We start from the raw sequence: 27969 nt of genomic DNA on the forward strand, positions 1-27969 counted from the left end.
ATACATACATCCCTTTTATTAAAAACAAAGAAGAGAAAAAAGTGTTCAACACTAGAGATATTCTCTACAACTTTAGCGAATATTAGAAATCCCTATATAATATAGCAGGACACTATAAAGATGCACCATTACAATTTCTCCGTAATAAAATTAAATCATACTTACAGGAACACAAATTACCCATACTGCCTGAGGACGATATAGCTGATCTTGAAAGGGAATTCTCAATGGAAGAGGTTTCTGAAACCATTTGCGCCTTAAAACAAGGAAAGAGTCCAGGCCCTGACGGGTTTTCAGCAGGCTTCTACAAGTCGTTCAACACACTGCTTAGTCCAATATTCCTAGAAGCTTGTAACTCTGTCTCTCTTGGGGGTTCTTTCCCTACACAGGCACTTACTGCCCACATCACGGTGCTTCCCAAACCCGGTAAAGACCTTTCTATATGTAATAATTATCGCCCGATCTCCTTGATAAATCTTGATATTAAAATATATGCGAAAATGCTAGCAAATAGATTATGCCCTCTCTTGCCAAAACTAATAAATCAGGACCAGGTAGGCTTGGTCCCAGGACGAGAGGTGAGAGACAACACAATCCGAACTATCTCTCTACTTGACAGAGCGGGCAGGGAGGGGGGTCCCCTGTGTATCATGTCAATTGACGCTGAAAAAGCTTTTGACCGGGTTCATTGGGAATTTATTTTTCAGACCCTAGAGGAAATTGGCTTAAAGGAAAATATGCTACGTAGAATCTCCGCTTTATATACCTCTCCCAATGCCCAGGTCAAGGTCAACGGCGCACTTTCAAATGTGTTCCCGGTCAGAATTGGTACAAGGCAGGGGTGCCCACTCTCTCCCCTCTTATATATATTAACAATGGAGCATTTAGCTATGGCATTAAGAAATAACCCCTCAATTAAAGGGATAAAACTACGCTCCGAAGAACACAAGCTAGCACTTTTTGCAGATGATATTCTTCTATATATCACCTCTCCATCTACGAGCATACCAAACATCATCTCGGAACTACACAAATTCGGCCTCCTTAGTAATTTTAAAATAAACTCCCACAAATCCGAAATCTTAAACATTTCATTACAACTCCCCTTGGTCGACCAATTAAGGACATCCTTTCCATTCAAATGGCGTTTTGACTTCCTCACCTACTTGGGCATTAAAATTACAGGCCAGACATCCAAATTGTTTGAGGCTAATTTTACAACGGCCCTGCAAAGAATCAACTTAGACCTAGAAAAATGGCATAGGCTCCAGTTATCTTGGCTGGGCAGGATTAACGCAGTTAAAATGGACCTCTTACCACGCCTCCTATATTTCTTTCAAACAATACCTTTATACCTACCAGCTTCTTTCTTTTCTCGCCTCAAACAAATAATCACCCGGTTTATATGGTCTCACAGTCGGGCTCGCATTTCATACACGTTATTAAGCAGATCCAAGCTGACGGGTGGCCTGGGCCTCCCGGATCTTGCGATTTACAGTTATGCATCAATAGGAGCATGTATCCTGGACCTCTACCACAGCAAAAATAGCAAAAAATGGGTAAAGCTAGAAAATGATCTTAATGGCTGTGATCCTCAGGTTGTTCTCTGGTCTGGGGGTAAGGGGAGGGGGCCAGGTGTCCACATACCCTTTCTCAAACGAAACATATTGCTTCTTATTAAAAATAGACACAAAGACCTTCAGATCACAACCTTCCCGGGCCCTTTGATCCCAATCTATGACAATCCTGCCTTCCCTGCGGGGCTACACAGAGAGATGTATCTAAACAAGAGAAAAGACTCCAAACCCATTCTTCATGACTATTTAAATTAATCTGGGATGAAATCCCTTCAGGAACTATTTCCGGAGGAGGAAGCACCCCCTGCTGATTGATTTTTCTACAAACAACGTAAAAGTTTTATTTACGTGATCTCTAAACAAACCAATATTGGCAGGCCGTTAACTCCTTTTGAGATGCTTTGCACATCAACAAGCCCTCCGGATCATACTGTCTCACTACTATATAAAACTTTCCAGGGAGGTAGGGCTTCGCTGCGGGGTTCGCCACTGTTTTTCTCAAAATGGGAGGGCGATCTGGGAAGGCCCTTATCACCGAAAGACAGGGAGAAAGTTCTTCTCTTCACGTTTGGATCGTCACTATGTGCGGTGTCACAGGAGAGGAGCTATAAGATTCTGACAAGATGGTACAGATGTCCCTCTATGGTGCATGCAGTGTTCCCCACGACTCCTGACACCTGTTGGAGATGCTTAAGGGAGATAGGCTCTTATATGCATATTTGGTGGGACTGCCCCCCCATAAATGACCTGTGGTTGGCCGTCTTTGAACTTCATAATAAGTTGTCTATCACACAGATCCAACCCTCAGCAAGTCTAGCGCTATTGTCCCTATGTGACCTGTCGATCTCTCGGTTTAAGAAGGGCATCCTCAGACACCTTCTCACTGCAGTTAGGAACCTGATCCCACGCTTTTGGAAACAGGAAAAATTTCCTTCACGTGCGGAGTTCGTGGCAGAGCTCAATGACATTTATAGAATGGAGCGGTTGATCAATCAGTCTCCAGGCAATGTAGACAAAACTTACAATACATGGGCTCCCTGGATAGCTTTTAGGGAAACTCCTGATCTGGATCTCTGGATCTCTAGAGCCTGATGTGCTACGTGGCTCGACCTCGTTCATTACTGGACCATTTTTCAGCTTGCGCCTCGGCCGCTGGGGCGGGACGACGGCCGTGATCTTTTCCAGCAAATTCCACTCCCCCACCCTTTCCTCTTCTCTCTATCCCCCTCCCTCTTCTTTTTCTTACTTTCTTTGTTTGTCTTCTTCTTATTTAGTTTGAACGAACATTGTGATTCCCGAATAATCATAAAAAGATTTAGTAATGGTTATCATCTATTCCTGTTGTTCCTTATTGTTAATACTTTATAATACCAACATAACCAGTGGTATCATCTACCTGAATGTTACATTGCAAGATTCATGGTGAGGTTATATCATATCACTTAATTAACTTGTAACTCTGACTAGTATCCTGTTGATTTATTTGATTGTACCGTTCACCTTTATTTTTTTCTGCTCTCATCAATAAACTTGATTTATACAAAAACTAAAATATCTTTTTTGTGGAAAAAAAATATTTTTTATTTCACGACTCTGCATTATAAACTTCTGTCAAGCACTTGGGCATTCAAAGTTCTCACCACACATCTAGATAAGTTCCTTGGGGGGGTCTAGTTTCCAAAAGGGGGTCACTTGGGGGTTTCTACTGTTTAGGTACATCAGGGGCTTTGCAAACGCAACATAACACCCGCAGACCATTCTATCAAAGTCTGCATTCCAAAACGGCGCTCCTTCCCTTCTGAGCCCTGACGTGTGCCCAAACAGTGGTCTTCCCCCACACATGGGGTATCAGTGTACTCAGGACAAATTGGACAACAACTTTTGGGGTCCAATTTCTTTTGTTACCCTTGTGAAAATAAAAATTTGGGGGCTAAAAAATATTTTTTGGGGAAAAAAATATTTTTTATTTTCACGACTCTGCATTATAAACTTCTGTGAAGCACTTGGGCATTCAAAGTTCTCACCACACATCTAGATAAGTTCCTTGGGGGGTCTAGTTTCCAAAGTGGGGTCACTTGTGGGGGGCTTCTACTGTTTAGGTACATCAGGGGCTCTGCAAACGCAACATAACGCCCGCAGACCATTCTATCAAAGTCTACATTCCAAAACGGCGCTCCTTCCTTAACGAGCTATGCCATGCGCCCAAACAGTGGTCCCTCCCACATATGGGGTATCAGTCTACTCAGCATAAATTGCACAATACATTTTGGAGTCCAATTTCTCCTGTTACCCTTGTGAAAGTAAAAATTTGGGGTGAAAAAATCATTTTTGTGGAAAAAATGATTTTTTTTTATTTTCATGGCTCTACATTATAAACTTCTGTGAAGCAGTTGGGGGTTCAAAGTGCTCACCACATATCTAGATAAGTTCCTTAATGGGTCTAGTTTCCAAAATGGTGTCACTTGTGGGGGGTTTCTACTGTTTAGGCACATCAGGGGCTGTCTAAACGTGACATGGTGTCCGATAACAATTCCAGCCAATTCTGCATTGAAAAAGTCAAACGGCGCTCCTTCTCTTCCAAGCTCTGCGCTGCGCCGAAACAGTGGTTTACCCCCACATATGGGGTATCAGCGTATTCAGGAGAAATTGCACAACAAAATTTATGGTTAAATTTCTGTTTTTATTCTTGTGAAAATAAAAAAAATGGTTATGAAGTAAAACATTTGCAAACAAAAGTTAAATGTTCATTTTTTCCTTCCACATTGTTTGAGTTCCTGTGAAGCACGTAAAGGGTTAATAAACTTCTTGAATGGGGTTTTAAGCACCTTGAGGGGTGTAGTTTTTAGAATGGTGTCACACTTGGGTATTTTCTATCATATAGACCCCTCAAAATGACTTCAAACGTGATGTGGTGTTGTAAAAATAAGAAATTGCTGGTCAACTTTTAACCCTTATAACTCCCTAACAAAAAAAAAAAATTGTTTCCAAAATTGTGCTGATGTAAAGTAGACATGTGGGGAATATTATTTATTAACTATTTTTTGTGACATATCTTTCTGATTTAAGGGCATAAAAATACAAAGTTTGAAAATTGCAAAATTTTACAAATTTTCGCCATATTTCTGTTTTTTTCATAAATAATCGCAAGTAATATCGAAGAAATGTTACCACTAACATGAAGTACAATATGTCACGAAAAAACATTCTCTGAATCAGCGGGATCCGTTAAAGCGTTCCAGAGTTATAACCTCATAAAGTGACAGTGGTCAGAATTGTAAAAATTGGCTCGGTCATTAAGTACCAAATTGGCTCTGTCACTAAGGGGTTAAATATGTATTAAATGACGTGTTTGGATAATAATGTCACATGTGCTGCTGGCTGTAGAACCCCTGGATTCATTCCTGCAGGGAGTGACCATTAAGCCGTCAGTGCCCCTTCCCAGAAGGCTCTCGGCTGTTGGAATAGTATGATGATGTGCGACTTGTGTGCTAACTGCTCCACACTTTTTTACATAATACCCCCCACCAAAAAAAGAAGCAAATAATGATATGCAATTACACTTATGTTGCTATCTGCAACTTGATCCCTGGGTCAATATTATTATTTGCTGACTCTCTGAGCTGCATTCCCATCAGCAGACCCCAGTAAAGGGAAAAGGCAGCCCGAGGGACACTTAGGCCACACAACAGCAGCGAAACCAGTACACATCCACCACTGACTGGTGCCGTCACTCCAAAGATTGACAGACTTCACTAAAGTCAATAGACATAAAGCAAAGTCAATTCACAAAGACTCCCTTCATTTCTTGAGAAGCATTTGTAACCAACTCACCAAAATATAATAAACACCAAACACTAAAGAAAATGTCAGGAGTGTATATGGGTGACAAACCGCCATACTAAAATGTAAGAGTTCTGATGCCGGATGGCACAAAGGTCTCAGCCAAACAAGTGTAGCTCCAGGTCTTAACTAGTCGTGTAGCCCTAAAATACAATTGTCCACCAGTCTAAAAATTCTAGCAAGGCACTCTAGTTCACTAATAATAATAATAATAATAATAATAATATTATATTATAAATTATTATCGTTCACTCATGCTTCTACACCATAAATGTAGGATAAAAAAAAAAAGATATCATATTACGTGGAACTTATCAGATATTAACAGAAACAAGCAAAGAGTTTTCATACCCTGAATCTCACAAGCATTGTGTATTAGCCAGAAAAGCATGACAGTGGTCAGCAGAGGTGGCACAAGAATCAGAGCGTATCTATAGTAGGTGCACAATGATAAATGGAAGGACACGTACCCATCAGGGACACACAAATTCGCTGTAACTTACAGCAGAAAGTGGAGACCATAGCTGGAGTAGATTTCTCACTCTGATGTACAGAAACCCAAAGAAAGAGCCAAAATCATTAAGAATAATTAATCTGACCCTTCAATAGGCTTCAGGACGTACAAAATCACAATCTGGATTCGGCCCCATAACGGAGTTGTAGTCTAGTGTGATGACTGCTAAAGAGTTAATTGGCCCCTCCAAGTGCACATCTATGGAAGACATCAAATGCTTATTTTCACAAAACACTCTGCCACTGAGCACATTTTGTGGGGGTGGGCATGTATAAGTATACGTACAGTATTTGGCTTGGCACGTTGTGCAAGTTAAAACTAGCTGTGGTGAATCTGAAAATAACGGCGAGATGAGGAACTCTCTGAACCTTGTCCGGATTACAGCCTGCAGCCTTTCATATCATATCTGCAGCGGTGTCTTGTTTCTGACCACACACATGCACCAGTGCTGATGATAATCACATCCAGAGCCTTGGGATTTGGATGTTTCGCCCCCCGCAGTTCGCCCCCGGGTACATTTACTTCACCCGCGGGAAGTTATACCATCCAGCTGCCAGACCATCACCCCAGAGGACCCCTTTAAGCCGCGTCGGTCCCTACTGACCGAATAACACAGGTGGCGTCACAAACACAAACTTTATTCACCAAACCCTTAAAAGATTTTTCCCTTGTATTTGAGTGCCCAGGGCCACGGACAAGGTCGCAGCCACTCTGACGTCCCCTTCAAGTACCGAACTCGGTACCGAGTACCCCACTGCGCTGGCGGGCGACTCAACTTGGCGTCACGAACAGGATGCACCTGGGCGCGAAACATCCTATAACCCAGAGCCTTGTACCATTTATTCCTGGATCTGTGATCTGACATCACTACGATATAAGGCAAGGAACAAGTAGCATTTTGAGAGCAGGATTTTCCATTCTCCCAGAACAGATTTACAATATTACAGTACTGCTGGGAGCTTAGTAAACTCTTGTGTTACATCTATCTCACCAGGACTCTGCAGGCCTCTGGGTCCTGGAGAGCAGTGCATTTTGGGAATGCAGGAAGGGTTCACAATCCAAGTCTCGGACTGGCTGTCAGCTCTACCAACCCGAGCATGACAGCTGCATAGAAATACATATTGTCACTCTCAGGTCGGGAGAGCCGCCGGCAGTCTGAGTTTTGCGTTGTGACCTCCGTCCGAGTAATATGGCTGCCTGACTCTCCCCTTAGAATAGGTCATCAATATCTGATCGGTGGTGGTGGGACACCAGGCACCCCTGCTGATCAGCGGTTACCGGCAGGCGCGGATTTACTCAGTTGTGGCGCGTATAGAGGCGGAGCTGGGTACTGCTAGGCCATGGCATCAAAATCTTACATATCTACTGTGTTTTCGCAGCCTAGAGCTGGAAAGAATCAAGGGCAGTGCATCAACTATTGTCCGCAGAAGAGACAGCAATGTGCATGCGCCAGGACGCCACAAGACTTCACTTCCAACAGCAGAGTAGCGGAGCTAACCAAAAACCATTAAGGCCCATTAAGGTCATGTCAGGGCGGGAATCATGAGAAGAAACAATGCACTCGGTGGCCTCGGCCAGACTGCACTTCACACAGATTCAGAGTTCATTTTCTCAGTGATGGCACATCCATATGCCACACACATGGAAGGTAGGTTTTAACCGGTCTTCTCCACCCTACCTAGCAATATACATAGCTTGCTAACCCTGAAGCAATCTACAAGGTTATGCAAGTTTTTTTTCTCCTGATAGTCAAACCTGTAAGGAAGACTCTGATTAGAAAGGTTTGGATTGTCATGATTATACTATATCCTGAGAGAGGACGATGAATACTTTCATGTTCCCATAGGCCCCCAAACAGATGGAGGCCAAAATTGTGATCTTTTGGCCTCCATCTCACTAGTAACCATCTGCATACTATTTATTTAGCTGTAAAGAAAAGTGCGGCAGACTGCACTTATCTATATATAAGGCAACTGCAAAAACAAACAAAAACCCTTTAATCGGTTGTCCAGTCATGGTAGGTAATCAATACCAGATCGCTGGGGGTATGACACCCGACACCAGCAAGAATCAGGTGTTATAAGCTCTGGGTACTGCAAAACATCTCCTATTCTGCAGCACCCGGCAGCGACCACTACACACTGAATTGAGCCGTGTTGTTCCAGCTCCGTTCCATGTGTTTATATCTGGTCCTCACTGGAGCTTGTATCAGCTGATCGGCTGGAGTTTGACACCTGACACCCCCACCAATCTAATATTGATGACCTATCCTATGGATACTTTCATCAATATGTGCTGAATATAAAACCCCTGAAATTGGGCAGTGGGTGTTTTTTTCTTTTAATGGGTTTCTATAATGCAAGGATGTTACTGTATGTCATCTATCCATACCTCATGTGATCATATCATCAACAGTGGCCACAAATGATAAGTGCACTTAGCCTTAAAGGTGTTATTCACCCGTGGAGACAATTTTACTTAAAGAAGCACTCCTGAAAAACCCAATTTAAAAATGATTTTTGCCCATAATTCCATGCAATTTAATAAAAAAAAATACCCCTTTAACTTGTTTACTGAGTTACAAAACAAATGAAAGCTGTTATGTGAACGCACCAAGCTGGGATAATCGGAATATCTCATCTTCGTTCTCGGTCGTGTGGTCAGCATTAAGCTGTGTGACCTGCAAGCCGTCCACTGTGGATTTGCATAGCAGAGCTCTGTTGGTACCTGCAAAATAAAAACATGCAGATTTGCTCACCTTCAATACACTTATTTACTGTGACCATTATATAAACTTAACTTACTGTAAAGCTTGTCACAGTGAAAATCAAAATGAAAATGTAATATTAAAACACATCAGATATTATAATAAAAACTCCACATTTTATAAAGAATTAAAGGGAACGGTGGCGCAGTGGTTGGCACTGCAGCCTTGCAGCGCTGGGGTCCTGGGTTCTAATCCCACCCAGGACAATATCTGCAAAGAGTTTGTGTATGTTCTCTCCGTGTTTGCGTGGGTTTCTTCTGGGCACTCCGGTTTCCTCCCACATTCCAAAGACATACTGATAGGGATTCTAGATTGTGAGCCCCATCGGGGACAGTGATGATAATGTGTGCAAACTAAAGCGCTGCAGAATATGTTAGCGCTATATAAAAATAAAGATTATTATTATTATTAAAGGGAATCTGTCATCAGGCTTTCGCTACCCCAAAAACTAGTATAAAGAAAGGGGCAAAGACCCAATGGCAATGAGGTTTCACTTATTGGGCTGCTTGCTGTCATTTTGATAAAAAAAACCGTTTTCTCTGTTGCAGATCCAGCAGTTCTCTGAATGCAGAGCTCTGTATAACCCCGCCCACACAACTGATTGGCAGCTTTCTGCCTATGCACAGTGTACACAGAGCTCATGAATATGTAGGACTATCTGGCAGCAAGTCTACTAGTACTCTAATCATGATATCCTGCTGATAAAATAATGATTTTATCAAAACTGCACCGAGCACCCCAGTAAGTGACACATCACTGGAATCAGGGTCTCTGTCTCTACATTATGCTGCTTTCAGATGACAGATTTCCTTTAAAAAGAGTTCTCATCATCTTTGTTCAGGAGTGTACCTCCTTCCCAGCCTGCCCCACTTCTTGGATGGTGGGCAGGTTCTGCTCGTGTCACAGCTCAGTCCAGAAGCATGGCCTGAATGAGCATGCTGGAGGGTGGGTAAGCTAAACAGCCATGTTAAACTGCTCCTGGGCTGCTGCATATGCACAGGAGCCATTATTCAGAACTGAAAGGTGCAGGGGAGCGTTGAGTGGAATTAGGAACTAACCTGCTTGCTCCAAAATCCTTGCTGGCCTTAGCAGAAACTTACCATTGCAACTGTTCATGTGCAGCCACTGCTCTAATATTGACGGTGGCCGTCTCCTTTGATTATTCTTACAATGGCTGTCTAAATATTCCCAAAGAAGTAGACTGGAATAATCCTGTAAAGATGGGATGCTTGTGGATGCCTGACAATATTCTCCAGCATAGTCAAAAGTAGGTCCGATTTCCAAACTCTAATATCTCAGGATATTTTTCTGGATATGGCTGGATTTCTGCATGGCTCTCATTTACAGTAATAACTGGCTGATCACACCTGTCCATGGTGTATACGTCTATGGCGCTTCTCATAAACCCACGTTACATTTACAAAACACAGCTGTTTTCACATTGCTATGGGTAGAAATACATGGCCACAAATTCATCTTTCAGGCCTTTTACTGGCGGACACTCCCTGTTCTGCAGAGATCAGCAATTTCTCAGAATTCGTATAATTATCACCACAGAAACGATGAGAATGACGTGTAAGGCTCCTCTCACACTACATCAGTGTGATAAATGCGTGATCTGGTATCTTTATAAAGTTCAGCAGATCCCCGGAGATCCATTTAGTGTAGAGATGCCAAACCAGTGTCCTGGCCTATGTTTACCAGGTGTCATTTGTTTTCCTGTATGGATAGTGCAGCTTTTCATAGTACAAGTCCGTGGCATCCATTCAATACAGCTAAAGTTGAACTTGATGGACCTAGGTCTTTATTCAACCTATGTACCGGTAACTATGTTACAAAACGGAAATCTAACTTCGGACACAGTGTGAGGAGAGGCGATCACATATTATACATGTAGAAGCAGATAACACAGGATTCACCATTGCTAAGGAGTGATGTGGATTTCTCCCCCTGATCACAGAGCATGCTCAGATCACCCCCCATAGAAGTCAATGACCATCTTCAGAGTCTTGATACCCAGGTCATGATAACAGCGCACAACATAGATGCCACCATAATCATGCACGGAAAACCAAATAAATAAATGGATAACCGTTCAAGAAAAAAAACAGATTAGTAATAAAATATTTTAGGATCTGGTTTTAATTAGTTAAAAAAAATATAGATTTATACCTTCCCTTTAACCCATCCTTGACATCTGCCGTATCTGACAGGAAGGACTTCTCACAAATAGTAGTAAAGTAAAATACACTTCGCACATTTAACACCTTAGATACCGTGGAAAACAGTGACTGCAGCATCTAAGTGGCAAGGCGATCATCCCCTTTTTAACCCCTTAACCCCAGAGCCATTTTCTGTTTTTTTTTTTTGCTCCCCTTCTTCTCAGAGCCATAACTTTTTTTTATTTTTCGGTCAATATGGCCACACGAGTGTTTGTTTTTTTACGGGACAAGTTGTACTTTTGAAAGACACCATTGGTTTTAACATATCGTGTACTGGAAAATGGGAAAAAAGTTCTAAGTGCAGTGAAATTGCAAAAAAAAAAGTGCAATTCCCCAGTGTTTTGTTTACCATGTTCACTAAGTGCTAAAACTGACCTGCCAGCATGATTCTCCACGTCATTCCGAGTTCATAGACACCAAACATATCTAGGTTCTTTTTTATTTAAGTGGTGAAAAAAAAATTCCAGGTTTTATTTTTTTTCTAAAAAGGCATCATTTTCCGAGACCTGTAGCCTCTCCATGTTTGTGATCTGGGGCTGGGTGAGGGCTAATTTTTTGCGCACTGAGCTGATGTCTTATTGGTACCATATTGATACAATGTTTTGATCGCCCGTCACTGCATTTTATTGCAATATAGCAGCAACTTAAAAAAACAATTGTGGCATTTTTTATTTTTTTCTCGCTACACCGTTTAGCAATCAGGTTAATCCTTTTTTTTTTTTTATTGATAGATCGGGCGTTTCTGAATGCGGCAATACCAAATTTGTGTAGATTTGATTTTTTTTCATTGTTTTATTTTGAATGGGGCGAAACTGGGGGTGAATTGAACTTTTATATTTTTTTTTAAAACTTTTTTTTTTTTACTTTTTGCATGCTTCAATAATTTCCATGGGAGACTAGAAGTTGCAATACTTTGATCGCTTCTGTTACACACAGGCGATGACCGCGGCGCTCACCGATGGGTCGGCATGACAACTAGAGGTCTGCTGCAGACCTCTGGTTGTCATGCTGACCCATCGGTGACCCGCAATCATGTGATGGGGTCACCGATGGGCGTGATTAGTGATGCGCTTCCTGTAAGAAGGAGTTAAATGTCGCTGTCAGAGATTGATAATAGCGGCATTTAACTAGCGGCTGTTGCGGGCACACGTCAGCTAATCTAATAGTATGGGCGTCACCTTGCTCTACATGTGTGTGATCAGTGCCCCATAGATGCCTTTTTGTGTGCAATTTTAATATTAGGCAATCATCCTCCCCCGTGGACTGGTAGATTGTGAGTGGTTGTCTCATCAGTATTTTGCACCAGTGTTGCCTCCATCTTTATTGTGTGTGTCTGCTGTATCCTGAGAGTGCATTAGATTCCATGACCTGAGCAGGTAACTACTATTGCCTTTTTTTTGCTGTGAAAATTATATATATATATATATATATATATATATATATATATATATATATATATATATATATATATATATATATATATATATATATATTTATTTATTTTTTTTTTTTCCACAGTGCCTTGCCCCCTTGAACTTTTCAACCTTTTCCCACATATCATGCTTCAAACATAAAGATACCAAATGTAAATTTTTGGTGAAGAATCAACAACAAGTGGAACACAATTGTGAAGTTGAACGACATTTATTGGTTATTTGAAATTTTTGGGAAAACTCAAAAAACTGAGACGTGGGGCGTGCAATATTATTCGGCCCCTTTACTTTCAGTGCAGCAAACTCACTCCAGAAGTTCATTGTGGATCTCTGAATGATCCAATGTTTTCCTAAATGCCTAATGATGATAAATATAATCCACCTGTGTGTAATCAAGTCTCTGTATAAATGCACCTGCTCTGTGATAGTCTCAGGGTTCTGTTTGAAGCACAGAGAGGATCATGAAGACCAAGGAACACAACAGGCAGGTCTGTGATACTGTTGTGGAGAAGTTTAAAGCCGGATTTGGATACAAAATGATTTCCAAAACTTTAAATATCCCAAGGAGCACTGTGCAAGCGATCATATTGAAATGGAAGGAGTATCATACCATTGCAAATCTACCAAGACCCGGCCGTCCCTCTAAACTTTAATCTCAAACAAGGAGAAGACTAATCGGAGAAGAGGCCCATGATCACTCTGGATGAACTGCAGAGATCTACAGCTGAGGTGGGACAGTCTGTCCATAGGACAACAATCAGTTGTACACTGCACAAATCTGGCCTTTATGGAAGAGTGGCAATAAGAAAGCCATTTCTCAAAAATATCCATAAAAAGTGTTGTTTAAAGTTTGCAACAAGCCACCTGGGAGACACACCAAACGTGGAAGAAGGTGCTCTGGTCAGATGAAATCAAAATTTAACTTTTTGGCAATAATGCCAAACGATATGTTTGGTGTAAAAGCAACACAGCTCATCACCCTGAACATACCATCCCCACTGTCAAACATGGTGGTGGCAGCATCATGGTTTGGGTCTGCTTTTCTTCAGCAGGGACAGAGAAGATGGTTAAAATTGATGGGAAGATGGATGGAGCCAAATACAGGACAATTCTTGAAGAAAACCTGTTGGAGTCTGCAAAAGACCTGAGACTGAGACGGAGATTTGTCTTCCAACAAGACAATGATCTCAAACAAAGCAAAATCTACAATGGAATGGTTCACAAATAAACGTATCCAGGTGTTAGAATGGCCAAGTCAAAGTCCAGACCTCAATCCAATCGAGAATCTGTGGAAAGAGCTGAAAACTGCTGTTCACAAACAATCTCCATCAACCTCACTGAGCTCGAGCTGTTTGCCAAGGAAGAATGGGCAAGAATTTCAGTCTCTCGATGTACAAAACTGATAGAGACATACCCCAAGCGACTTGCAGTTGTAATCGCAGCAAAAGGTGGCGCAAAAAAGTATTAAGTTAAAGGGGCCGAATAATATTGCACGCCCCACTTCTCAGTTTTTGAATTTCCACATTATACAAATTGTCTCTTCAGAGAGGAAGAGAGCTAGAACTCTAGTGCCACCTATTGGAAGGTAGCAATCCTACAAGTCAATGTCGACCCCTTAACGAGCCTTGTCACATGACTTAGGATAATAGCCAAACCAGAATCTTAATTTGCAGACACTGTGTTTCGGGGTATTGCCCCTCGTCAGTGCAAAGCGGAGATCTGGTTTGGATGTGTGAGAGGCATCAGACCGTTATCCAAGAAGTATTGTTTCTCCTTGCGGAGATTAACATGTTAAGCATGCCGAGATGAGGAGACTTAAAGCCGCAATGCTCCTCTGGGTAATATGCTAATTATACAAATTGTCTCTTCAGAGAGGAAGAGAGCTAGAACTCTAGTGCCACATTTGACTTGTATGATTGCTACCTTCCAATAGGTGGCACTAGAGTTCTAGCTCTCTTCCTTTCTGAAGAGACAATTTGTATAATTAGCATATTACCCAGAGGAGCATTGCGGCTTTAAGTCTCATCTCGGCATGCTTAACATGTCAATCTCCGCAAGGAGAAACGATACTTCTTGAATTTCCACAAAAATTTCAAATAACCAATACATTTTGTTCAAACTTCACAATTGTGTTCCACTTGTTGCTGATTCTTCACCAAAAATTTACATTTGGTATCTCTATGTTTGAAGCATGATATGTGGGAAAACAGCTCAAATGATGGAACAATCAAAACATCACAGGTCTCAAAAGTAGGTGAAGCTAACTTTTAACCCCTTCATGACCCAGCCTATTTTGACCTTAAAGACCTTGCCGTTTTTTGCAATTCTGACCAGTGTCCCTTCATGAGGTAATAACTCAGGAACGCTTCAATGGATCCTAGCGGTTCTGAGATTGTTTTTTCGTGACATATTGGGCTTCATGTTAGTGGTAAATTTAGGTCAATAAATTCTGTGTTTATTTGTGATAAAAACGGAAATTTGGCGAAAATTTTGAAAATTTCGCAATTTTCACATTTTGAATTTTTATTCTGTTAAACCAGAGAGTTATGTGACACAAAATAGTTAATAAATAACATTTCCCACACGTCTACTTTACATCAGCACAATTTTGGAAACAAAATTTTTTTTTGCTAGGAAGTTATAAGGGTTAAAATTTGACCAGCGATTTCTCATTTTTACAACGAAATTTACAAAACCATTTTTTTTAGGGACCACCTCACATTTGAAGTCAGTTTGAGGGGTCTATATGGCTGAAAATACCCAAAAGTGACACCATTCTAAAAACTGCACCCCTCAAGGTGCACAAAACCACATTCAAGAAGTTTATTAACCCTTCAGGTGCTTCACAGCAGCAGAAGCAACATGGAAGGAAAAAATGAACATTTAACTTTTTAGTCACAAAAATGATTTTTCAGCAACAATTTTTTTATTTTCCCAATGGTAAAAGGAGAAACTGAACCACGTAAGTTGTTGTCCAATTTGTCCTGAGTACGCTGATACCTCATATGTGGGGGTAAACCACTGTTTGGGCGCACGGCAGGGCTTGGAAGGGAAGGAGCGCCATTTGACTTTTTGAATGAAAAATTGGCTGCACTCTTTAGCGGACACCATGTCACATTTGGAGAGCCCCCGTGTGCCTAAAAATTGGAGCTCCCCCACAAGTGACCCCATTTTGGAAACTAGACGCCCCAAGGAACTTATCTAGATGCATAGTGAGCCCTTTAAACCCCCAGGTGCTTCACAAATTGATCCGTAAAAATGAAAAAGTACTTTTTTTTCACAAAAAAATTCTTTTAGCCTCAATTTTTTCATTTTCACATGGACAACAGGATAAAATGGATCCTAAAATTTGTTTGGCAATTTCTCCTGAGTACACCGATACTTCACATGTGGGGGTAAACCACTGTTTGGGCACATGGTAAGGCTCGGAAGGGAAGGAGCGCCATTTGACTTTTTGAATGAAAAATTATCTCCATCGTTAGCGGACACCATGTCGCGTTTGGAGAGACCCTGTGTGCTTAAACATTGGAGCTCCCCCACAAGTGACCCCATTTTGGAAACTGGACCCCCCAAGGAACTTATCTAGATGCCTAGTGAGCACTTTAAACCCTCAGGTGCTTCACAAATTGATCCGTAAAAATGAAAAAGTACTTTTTTTTCACAAAAAATTTATTTTCGCCTCAATTTTTTCATTTTCACATGGGCAACAGGATAAAATGGATCCTAAAATTTGTTGAGCAATTTCTCCCGAGTACGCCGATACCTCATATGTGGGGGTAAACCACTGTTTGGGCACACGGCAGGGCTCGGAAGGGAAGGCGCGCCTTTTAACTTTTTGAATGGAAAATTAGCTCCAATTGTTAGCGGACACCATGTCGCATTTGGAGAGCCCCTGTGTGCCTATGCAATGGAGCTCCCCCACAAGTGACCCCATTTTGGAAACTAGACCCCCCAAGGAACTTATCTAGATGCATACTGAGCACTTTAAACCCCCAGGTGCTTCACAGAAGTTTATAATGCAGAGCCATGAAAATAAAAAATAATTTTTCTTTTCTCAAAAATGATTTTTTAGCCTGGAATTTCCTATTTTGCCAATGGTAATAGGAGAAATTGGACCACAAATGTTGTTGTCCAGTTTGTCCTGAGTATGCAGATACCCCATATGTGGGGGTAAACCACTGTTTGGGCGCACGGCAGGGCTCAGAAGGGAAGGCACGCCATTTGGCTTTTTAAATGGAAAATTATCTCCAATCATTAGCGGACACCATGTCGCGTTTGGAGAGCCCCTGTGTGCCTAAACATTGGAGATCCCCCACAAATTACCCCATTTTGGAAACTAGACCCCCAAAGGAACTAATCTAGATGTGTAGTGAGCACTTTGAACCCTCAAGTGCTTCACAGAAGTTTATAACGCAGAGCCATGAAAATAAAAAAAAAAAATTATTTTCTCAAAAATGAATTTTAGCCAGCAATTTTTTATTTTCCCAAGGGTAACAGGAGAAATTTGACCACAAAAGTTGTTGTCCAGTTTCTCCTGAGTACGCTGATACCCCATATGTGGGGGTAAACCACTGTTTAGGCACATGCTGGGGCTCGGAAGTGAAGTAGTGACGTTTTGAAATGCAGACTTTGATGGAATGCTCTGTGGGCGCCACATTGCGTTTGCAGAGCCCCTGATGTGGCTAAACAGTAGAAACCCCCCACAAGTGACCCCATTTTGGAAACTAGACCCCGAAAGGAACTTATCTAGATGTGAGGTGAGCACTTTGAACCCCCAAGTGCTTCACAGAAGTTCATAACACAGAGCAGTGAAAATAATAAATACGTTTTCTTTCCTCAAAATAATTTTTTAGCCCAGAATTTTTTATTTTCCCAAGGGTTACAGGAGAAATTGGACCACAAAAGTTGTTGTCCAGTTTCTCCTGAGTACGCTGATACCCCATGTGTGGGGGTAAACCACTGGGCACACGTGGGGGCTCAGAAGGGAAGTAGTGACTTTTGAAATGCAGACTTTGATGGAATGGTCTGCGGGCGTCACGTTGCGTTTGCAGAGCCCCTGGTGTGCCTAAACAGTAGAAACCCCCCACAAGTGACCCCATTTTGGAAACTAGACCCCCCAAGGAACTTATCTAGATATGTGGTGAGCACTTTGAACCCCCAAGTGCTTCACAGACGTTTACAACGCAGAGCCGTGAAAATAAAAAATCATTTTTCTTTCCTCAAAAATGATGTTTTAGCAAGCAATTTTTTATTTTCTCAAGGGTAACAGGAGAAATTGGACCCCAGTAATTGTTGCGCAGTTTGTCCTGAGTATGCTGGTACCCCATATGTGGGGGTAAACCACTGTTTGGACACACGTCGGGGTTCGGAAGTGAGGGAGCACCATTTGAATTTTTGAATACAAGATTGGCTGGAATCAATGGTGGCGCCATGTTGCGTTTGGAGACCCCCTGAAGTGCCTAAACAGTGGAAACCCCTCAATTCTACCTCCAACACTAACCCCAACACACCCCTAACCCTAATCCCAACTGTAGCCATAACCCTAATCACAACCCTAACCCCAACACACCCCTAACCACAACCCTAACCCCAACACACCCCTAACCCTAACCACAACCCTAATTCCAACCCAACCCTAAGGCTATGTGCCAACGTTGCGGATTCGTATGAGATTTTTCAGCACCATTTTTGAAAAATCTGCGGGTAAAAGGCACTACGTTTTACCTGCGGATTTTCCGCGGATTTCCAGTGTTTTTTGTGCGGATTTCACCTGCGGATTCCTATTGAGGAACAGGTGTAAAACGCTGCGGAATCCGCACAAAGAATTGGCATGCTGCGGAAAATACAACGCAGCGTTCCCGCGCGGTATTTTCCGCACCATGGGCACAGCGGATTTGGTTTTCTATATGTTTACATGGTACTGTAAACCTGATGGAACACTGCTGCGGATCCTCAGCCAAATCCGCACCGTGTGCACATAGCCTAATTCTAAAGGTATGTGCACACGCTGCAGAAAATGCTGCGGATCCGCAGCAGTTTCCCATGAGTTTACAGTTCAATGTGAACCTATGGGAACCAAAAATCGCTGTACACATGTTGCGGAAAAACTGCACGGAAACGCAGCGGTTTACATTCCGCAGCATGTCACTTCTTTCTGCGGATTCCGCAGCGGTTTTACAACTGCTCCAATAGAAAATCGCAATTGTAAAACCGCAGTGAAATGCGCAGAAAAACCGCGGTAAATCCACGATAAATCGGCAGCGGTTTAGCACTGTGGATTTTTCAAATCCGCTGCGGAAAAATCCGCATAGGACCAGAATATGTGTGCACATACCGAAACCCTAACCCTAACCCTACCCCTACTTCTTACCCCAACCTTAGTGAAAAAAAAAAAAATTCTTTATTTTTTTTATTGTCCCTATCTATGGGGGTGACAAAGGGGGGGGGTCATTTACTATTTTTTTTATTTTGATCACTGAGATATAACCTATCTCAGTGATCAAAATTCACTCTGGAACGAATCTGCCGGCCGGCAGATTCGGCGGGCGCACTGCACATGCGCCCGCCATTTTGGAAGATGGCGGCGCCCAGGAAAGAAGACGGACGGACCTCGGGCGGCCAGGTAAGTATAAGGGGGGGGGAGATCAGGGCACGGGGGGGGCGTCGGAGCACGGGGGGGTGGATCGGAGCATGGGGGGGGTGGATCGGAGCATGGGGGGGGTGGATCGGAGCATGGGGGCGGGTGGATCGGAACACGGGAGGGAGGATTGGAGCACGGGGGAGGATTGGAGCACGGGGTGAGGGATCGCTGTGCGGGGGGGTGGATCGGAGCACGGGGGGGGGGGGTCGCTGTGTGCGGGGGGGGGGGGATCGGAGTGCGGGGGGGTTTGATTGGAGCGCGGGGGGTGTGATTGGTGCACGGGGTAAGCGGACAGGAGGATGGGGGAGCGGAGCACAGGACGGAGGGGAGCGGAGCACAGATCGGGGGGCTGGGGGGGCGATCGGAGGGGTGGGGTGGGTGCACATAAGTGTTTCCAGCCATGGCCGATGATATTGCAGCATCGGCCATGGCTGGATTGTAATATTTCACCAGTTTTTTAGGTGAAATATTACAAATCGCTCTGATTGGCAGTTTCACTTTCAACAGCCAATCAGAGCGATCGTAGCCACGAGGGGGTGAAGCCACCCCCCCTGGGCTAAACTACCACTCCCCCTGTCCCTGCAGATCAGGTGAAATGGGAGTTAACCCTTTCACCCGGCCTGCAGGGACGCGATCTTTCCATGACGCATATGCTGCGTCATGGGTTGGAATGGCACCGACTTTCATGACGCAGCGTATGCGTCAAAGGTCGGGAAGGGGTTAAATCACTTTAATTAAAAAAAAAATCCTTATTGTGATATTGTTTTTTTCTCTCCTTCCAAGAGCCATAACTTTATTTTTCCATCAACCAGGAGTTTTTTTTTTGTGAGAAAACTTTTTTTTTTTATAGTGAAAAAATGCGATAACCGCGAAAAAAACACATCCATTGAGCATTCTATTAATAGAATGCAATCCGCAATTTTTGTGCACATGTTGCGTTTTTTCCGCAAAAAAAACGCATCGCGGTAAAAAACGCAGCATGTTCATTAATTTTGTGGATTTTTCGCGTATTTACCGCTATTTAATGCATTGGGAAGCGCTGGGGAAAAACGTGAAAAATCCACACAAAAAACGTGATTAAAAAAAGCGCAAAAAACGCATGCGGATTTCAAGTGGAAAAAGTTCAGTTTTGTTCAGGAAATTTCTGCAAGGAATCCTGACGTGGGCGCATAGCCTAAGTGTTATCAATCACTGCCAGGATTAGAAATGTGACAGAAAACAACACCAGGTTCAGCTATACTACCAGATGTTACCTAATGTAAAAACATAAATAAAATGTTTAAAAATTAAAAACCCTCTCTCGGCCTTACCACCGCCTTTAGTTACCACTAGGATACCACAAATTACTTTAATAAACTGTACTTTTCCTACAATTTAAATGGCACATTTACATAAAGTATCCCCTCCCCCTCCACAAAAAGAACAAACAAATATCCCCACTTGTTAGGATAAGGGATAATTTGCTAACAGCTGGCATTCCCATTGCAAGGACCCCTAGCAATCCCAACAGCGGGGCCCTGAAGCTCTATTTTGGATGGAGAAGAGTTGTGCATGCTTGGTCTCCACTCCATTCATTGTCTATGGGACTGCAGTGGAAAGTGGAGTGCTGTACTTAATGGGGGGGCGGGACTACTCTTTAAAGGACTTGTCAACTATTTCTTAATAGCTAAAGTTTAAAAAAAAAAAACAAAAACAAACATACAGTACTTACTTCTAGCAGTGGACAAATCCTGTTACGGACGGCGTTTATATTGCCGATGTTAATCACAAGTTCTATTTATTAGGAGACAACTTCTCCTCGGATATTTGGGGCACCTTGGGTGCCTGTAATTTACTGTATGCTTCATGTGTAAATTACAGCAAATCCTCTAAAACTTTTCCACTTTTTCTAAAATGCCGGTGTTCAGTAAAAAAGAACAAAATAGTCAAAAGTTGTGTGCAAGTAGACCTTACACAAAAATATTAGGCTTTATAAAGCCACAATTATGGCACACGGTCCTTCATTAAGTATTCATGGTCGAATTCTTTTTCAGGTCCTTATAGAGCAAAGATTACTAATAACGACACTTTATTTTTTCGGACACACGTAAAACAAGAATAATACATGTAGCAACAGAGGAAAGTACCCAGGTGTCTGCCATGTAGAGAATGGCTAATGTTTTATTACCGAAGCGATGGGGTCAGCGGCTGTAATGAAGGGTCAACCACCAAATAACCAAGTGATAAATGGAAACCACCGAGGTCTGACTACTGGGACATTCACAGTCTTAGAATTTGGGACACTTATCCCCCTTTGCCCCATCACTGGTAATACGGGGCAGTGGTTGAGCGTGCACACTGCTGATCATACAACTCTTTGTGAGTTATGGATGCTTATTTGGACCAAATCCTGCATTAAAGAGGTTGGTAGCGATGATCAAAAGATTTGCAGGACCCTGATCCTGTGGCCATATTGGTAGACCATGGCCACTGGACCGGAGCACTGCCAGCATCCCTGGTGCCCCCTTTGATTGGTTGGCCCAGGGTGATGTCATGTGGACTGCAACAATGACGAGGTGCTAGACCTACAAATCACAGGACGCATCAGGGAGGAGGAGGATAGGAGGAGGTTTGCAGGACTCTGGTCTTGCAGCCACTGACTACCAATGTGGCCGCCTGACCAAGGACCTGTGAATCTTTTAATCATCTCAGAGGCTGGCCATTTTACCAGAGGTGCTGAGGACATGATTTCTGGCACTTCAGTAAGTATTAGTATTCTATTAGTATATAGCAGTCTCCTCCTGCGCTGGTTACTGCAGCCTCCCTCACATCGCACAGCTCTCCTGTACACTAAATAGCTAACGACTCAGGAGCAAGTGAGGAGCATGGAAACGTTCTGATTTCTCTTTCCAGTCCATCATTATGGGAGCAGCCATTACGACTCAGCTTTTGTTAGCAGCGGTCAGTGCCATGCTTTACAGCAGCCACGTCAGTAGGAATCACTGGTCTGTAGATTTTCACGGACTTGTTCTAGGCATGCTCTGTGATCTGTGCAGAGGTTACTGTGCAGGGAGGGTTGACGCTCCCTATAGTGAATGTTGTTTATATAGGAGGAGTTATTTATATATTACTGTTATGCAAAATACAAAAATAAAATCACAAATATTATTAAAATATATTCAACATAAATTAGTTTGTATTAAAAGGAGCCGAAAACTATCTTAGCTGCTGCTGTACAGTAACATTTAATTAAGAAAGCACTGGAATCAGCATCCCTGTCACTACTTTATGCCCCCCTCGCAGGCAGAGCAGCATGAAAACGAAATAATTCTCTATAAAGGGTTAAATTAGAAGTATAAATATTAGTAGCAGCAAAACCACATGTATTAACCTGTGCTGTGCTGCACAAGGTGATAGAAGTAGAATATTTTCCACAATTATGGTGAAGTCTAGCAGGGAAAACATGATGTGTGTCATCTGCTGTCCGTATACACAGTAATGGTGACAGTCTATAAAATCACATATATACAACCCCTGGCAAAAATTATGGAATCACCGGCCTTGGAGGATGTTCATTCAGTTGTTTAATTTTGTAGAAAAAAAGCAGATCACAGACCTGGCACAAAACTAAAGTCATTTCAAATGACAACTTTCAGGCTTTAAGAAACACTAAAATAAATCAAGAACAAAACATGTGGTAGACAGTAATGGTTACTTTTTTAACCAAGCATAGAGGAAACATTATGTAATCACTCAATTCTGAGGAAAAAATTATGGAATCATGAAAAAGAAACAAAAAAAACACTCCAAAACATCACTATTATTTTGTTGCACCACCTCTGGCTTTTATAACAGCTTGCTGTCTCTGAGGCCTGGACTTACTGAGTGTCACACAGGACTCTTCATCAGTCTGGCTCCAGCTTTCTCTGATTGCTGTTACCAGATCAGCTTTGCAGGTTGGAGCCTTGTCATGGACCATTTTCATCAACTTCCACCAAAGATTTTCAATTGGATTGAGATCCGGACTATTTGCAGGCCATGACATTGACCTTATGTGTCTTTTTTCAAGGAATGTTTTCACAGTTTTTGTTCTATGGCAGGATGCATTATCATCTTGAAAAATGATTTCATCATCCCCAAACATCCTTTCAATTGATGGGATAAGAAAAGTGTCCAAAATATCAACATAAACTTGTGCATTTATTGAAGATGTAATGACAGCCATCTCCCCAGTGCCTTTACCTGACATGCAGCCCCATATCATCAATGACTGTGGAAATTTGCATGTTCTCCTCAGGCAGTCATCTATATAAATCTCATTGGAACAGCGCCAAACAAAGGTTCCAGCATCATCACCTTGCCTAATGCAGATTCGCAATTCATTACTGAATATGACTTTCATCCAGTCATCCACAGTCCACGATTGCTTTTCCTTAGTCCATTGTAACCTTGTTTTTTTCTGTTTAGGTGTTAATGATGGCTTTCATTTACCTTTTCTGTATGTAAATCCCATTTCCTTTAGGCGGTTTCTTACAGTTCGGTCACAGACATTGACTCCAGTTTCCAGTTTTGGAGACATATTTCTTGAAGTTTCCAGTCTTGACGCTTTGATGTCTTCCTTGGTCTACCAGTATGTTTGCCTTTAACAACCTTCCCATGTTGTTTGTATTTGGTCCAGATTTTAGATACAGCTGAATGTGAGAAACCAACATCTTGTACAACATTGCTTGATGATTTACCCTCTTTTAAGAGTTTGATGATCCTCTCCTTTGTTTCAATTGACATCTCTCGTGTTGGAGCCATGATTCATGTCAGTCCACTTGGTGCGACAGCTCTCCAAGGTGTGATCACTCCTTTTTAGATGCAGACTAACGAGCAGATCTAATTTGATGCAGGTGTTAGTTTTGGGATTTACAGGGTGGTTCCGTAATTTTTTCCCCTCATAATTGAGTGACTCCATAATTTTTCCCCTATGCTTGGTTAAAAAAGTAACCATTACTGAGTATCACATTTTTTGTTCTTGATTTCTTTTAGTGTTTCTTAAAGCCAGAAAGTTGCCATTTGAAATGACTTTAGTTTTGTGCCATGTCTGTGATTTGCTTTTTTTCTACAAAATGAAACAACTGAATGAACATCCTCCAAGGCCGGTGATTCCATAATTTTTGCCAGGGGTAGTACATGACCAAGCACAGAACACACAGATCGTGTCCTCAGCACCCTGGCTACAGGGAATCTCTGGCCTGCAGACAATGTCACTTACACCATAGCTTACATTGGGTATAGGGTCTGCACAGTCTAAGAAATAAAACCCATAAAAATATTGGTGTCAATTCAGAAAGTATAAACCTTTTATAAAGAAACGTGTCGGCGTCTGTAACATTACAATATCTGATAAGAGTTACTGCGTTACATACCGACATTAGCCACGTAAAGTTTGTTGTTCACAATTAACACCACGATGACCATTGCGCCCCCATAAATCTCCTTTTCTAGGCTGGTAAGTCGGTCTACAATTTTCTGGTACTGGCTAGGAAGCTGCTGAAGTACCGCACCCTACAGCACACAGAGAAGAAAGGGTAAATGAGGAGGAGCGGAGGCAATTAATATACTGACAATATTTTATTTACACTAATGTTTTCAATTACTTCTATGCTGAAATATATGGACATTAGCATGTTACCGATAATTGGCAGAAATACTTTACAATGAAAGACAACTATGAGTAGGCGATGTTAATGCTCGTTTTACAATGATCTTTCAGTGTAATCAGGCAGCCGAACACATAAAAGGTGAAAAATGCTTGTTTGTAGGGTGAGATGATCTTCTCCACAGCACAAAAGATCGTTCTGGGCGGTGCCTTATCCTGTGTATAAACAGGACTGAAGCTGCCAGGAGCCATAGCAGAGTACGTGCACTGAGCGAGCCATGACACAACGCTCCGTGCTCGCCGGTCAATGCCGTCTGCCGAACAGCGTATGTGCACTGAGCGAGCCATGACACATCGCTCCGTGCTCGGCGGTCACTGCCGTCTGCCGAGCAGCGTATGTGCACTGAGCGAGCCATGACACATCGCTCCGTGCTCGGCGGTCACTGCCGTCTGCCGAGCAGCGTATGTGCACTGAGCGAGCCATGACACATCGCTCCGTGCTCGGCGGTCACTGCCGTCTGCCGAGCAGCGTATGTGCACTGAGCGAGCCATGACACATCGCTCCGTGCTCGGCGGTCACTGCCGTCTGCCGAGCAGCGTATGTGCACTGAGCGAGCCATGACACATCGCTCCGTGCTCGGCGGTCACTGCCGTCTGCCGAGCAGCGTATGTGCACTGAGCGAGCCATGACACATCGCTCCGTGCTCGCCGGTCACTGCCGTCTGCCGAGCAGCGTATGTGCACTGAGCGAGCCATGACACATCGCTCCGTGCTCGGCGGTCACTGCCGTCTGCCGAGCAGCGTATGTGCACTGAGCGAGCCATGACACATCGCTCCGTGCTCGGCGGTCACTGCCGTCTGCCGAACAGCGTATGTGCACTGAGCGAGCCATGACACATCGCTCCGTGCTCGGCGGTCACTGCCGTCTGCCGAGCAGCGTATGTGCACTGAGCGAGCCATGACACATCGCTCCGTGCTCGGCGGTCACTGCCGTCTGCCGAGCAGCGTATGTGCACTGAGCGAGCCATGACACATCGCTCCGTGCTCGCCGGTCACTGCCGTCTGCCGAGCAGCGTATGTGCACTGAGCGAGCCATGACACATCGCTCCGTGCTCGGCGGTCACTGCCGTCTGCCGAGCAGCGTATGTGCACTGAGCGAGCCATGACACATCGCTCCGTGCTCGCCGGTCACTGCCGTCTGCCTGTGAATACAGGATAGGAGCTTTAAGGTACTCAATACACATCTAGATAAGTTCCCTGAGTGGTCTAATTTCCAAAATGTCATCACTTGTGTGGGGTTTCCACTGTTTAGGTACATCAGGGGCTCTCCAAATATGACATGACGTCCACTAATTATTTCAGCAAATTTTACGTTCAAAAAGTCAAAATGATGCTTCTTCCCTTCCGAGCCTTGCCGTGAGCCCACACAGTAGTTTTTCCTCAAATATGGATTATCAGCAAGCTCAGGGGAAATTGCATCATGCAATTTCTCCAATTACCTTTATGAACATAAAAATAATTGGGTCTAAATGGTAATTTTTTGTAAAAAAAAAGGTAAATTGTTTATTTTTTCCTTCTACATTCCATTAATTCCTGTGAAGCACCTGAAGGGTTAATAAACTTTTTGAATGTGGGTTTGGAGCACCTTGAGGGGTGCAGTTTTTAGAATGGTGTCACTTTTGGGTATTTTCTGTCATATAGACCCCTCAAATTCACTTCAAATGTAATGTGGTCCACAAAAAAATGGTTTTGTAAATTTTGTTGTAAAAATGAGAACTCGCCGGACAAAAACTGTTAACCCTTATAACTGCCTAAAAAAATGTTTAAAAAATTGCGGTGATGTAAAGTAACCTCATAAAGTGACAGTGGTCAGAATTGAAAAAAATTGGTCTGATCAGGAGGGTGAAAACAGGCTTCGTGGTGAAGTGGTTAAACTAATGTGTATAGCCATCTACCTGAAGAATGAAGACAGGTTATGGCAGTTTTAAATGACCCTTGCCGTATGTAAATAACGCTTTATAAACTACACACAAATTGGCCAACAGAACTTGAGAATTTGTAGCTAGAAATGTGAACCTTGTTATTAAACTAATCACAGACACCGATTGTTTGAAGGGTCGAGCAACCTACTGAAATATTTCTGAATGTATCAATAAAATACCTGGAAAATAAACATGTCTGCATTATTCAGAATGAGAGACTTACCTCTGGCAGCTGAGACAGGAGGCTCGCTTTTTCTGCTAAGGAATCATCTATGGAATCAAGAAAACTTCTTTCAACCACATCAAATGCCTAAATGACACAATTAAGGAAGATGAAATGCAAGATTGCTATGCAGCCGATTACCATCACTCTTAAGTTATAATGGAAATAATCACATATACAACAATTACATGAAAGGGTATGTCAGAGGAGAGTCACCTTCTGAAGGTTCGCATGAGATTAAACAGTGTATCTAGCATCTATAATAACCCTTCTAACAAGAAAGATCACAATCCCTCAGACAGAATAGTAACTTAATGTGGACCTGATATTTTATTTTTCCTGAAAGGGAACTTGGGCGCATAACGATGGGCATGATTAAGTGAAAGGTACCATTACATTAAAATCATAGTTCTATTAAGTGCTGAGGTCTGGAACAATGCCTGCTTGGCAGCTTTCTTAGGTATTACCATTGCCAGTTGATTGAGAGATCTGTTCTTTATTTCTGCATAGTGAGAGATCTGTCAATCAAGCGGACAGGCCAAGGGGTTCAGGAAGGGAGCTGCCATGTAGAAGCCATTTCCAGAGCTTACCACTTGTTAAAACTTTGATTTCTTGAAAGCACTGAAGCATTTGCACATGCACAGATTCCTCCTTCATGGATCCAAACAAACTTTATATCTAAGGCTGGTTTCACACGTTAGTGTGTCCAGCACGGTGGTGACAGTTTTCACACGTACCGGAGACACTTACACATGTAGACCCAGAATGGGTCTGTACACATGTCAGCATGTTTCCACGCACCCTGTGTCCATGTGAACCACACGTAGACATGTCCATTTTTTACTGGCAGCATGGGCCACAAAACCTCCCGCACACGGATGACACACAGGGATGTCATCTGTGTGACATGTCCCGGTGCCTGAGAAGCAGCGGTAGAGTAAGTGCTGTTGCCTGGTACCGGGTGATGAAGATGACTCATCATTCTCCTCTGCTCTGCCTGCGATTGGGGCGAGCAGGGGAGAATGATGAGAGTTATATTCAAGTGGTAACAATGACAGAAGATAACGGTTGATGGGACCGTTACTCCCATCAGCCTACACCTGCTGCCGCTAATAACAGTGACAGCAGGATTGGCTGATGGGAGT

The 27969-nt window shown here is 42.8% G+C and overlaps 1 protein-coding gene across 1 annotated transcript in view; it reads right to left on the reverse strand.

Moving 5' to 3' along the window:
• TAB1 (TGF-beta activated kinase 1 (MAP3K7) binding protein 1) overlaps nt 1–27969 on the reverse strand; it is an 86765-nt gene that overhangs the window by 40432 nt on the left and 18364 nt on the right. Inside the window, exons 4-6 of the mRNA XM_069735928.1 lie at nt 26825–26911; nt 24387–24525; nt 8545–8658 (exon numbers count right to left, since the gene is read on the reverse strand). Of these exons, the coding sequence (XP_069592029.1) occupies nt 8545–8658; nt 24387–24525; nt 26825–26911 (340 nt within the window). The remainder of the gene's footprint in view (nt 1–8544; nt 8659–24386; nt 24526–26824; nt 26912–27969) is intronic.

Source organism: Ranitomeya imitator, chromosome 8, assembly GCF_032444005.1.
Source record: "Ranitomeya imitator isolate aRanImi1 chromosome 8, aRanImi1.pri, whole genome shotgun sequence".
Taxonomy (NCBI): Eukaryota; Metazoa; Chordata; class Amphibia; order Anura; family Dendrobatidae; genus Ranitomeya; species Ranitomeya imitator.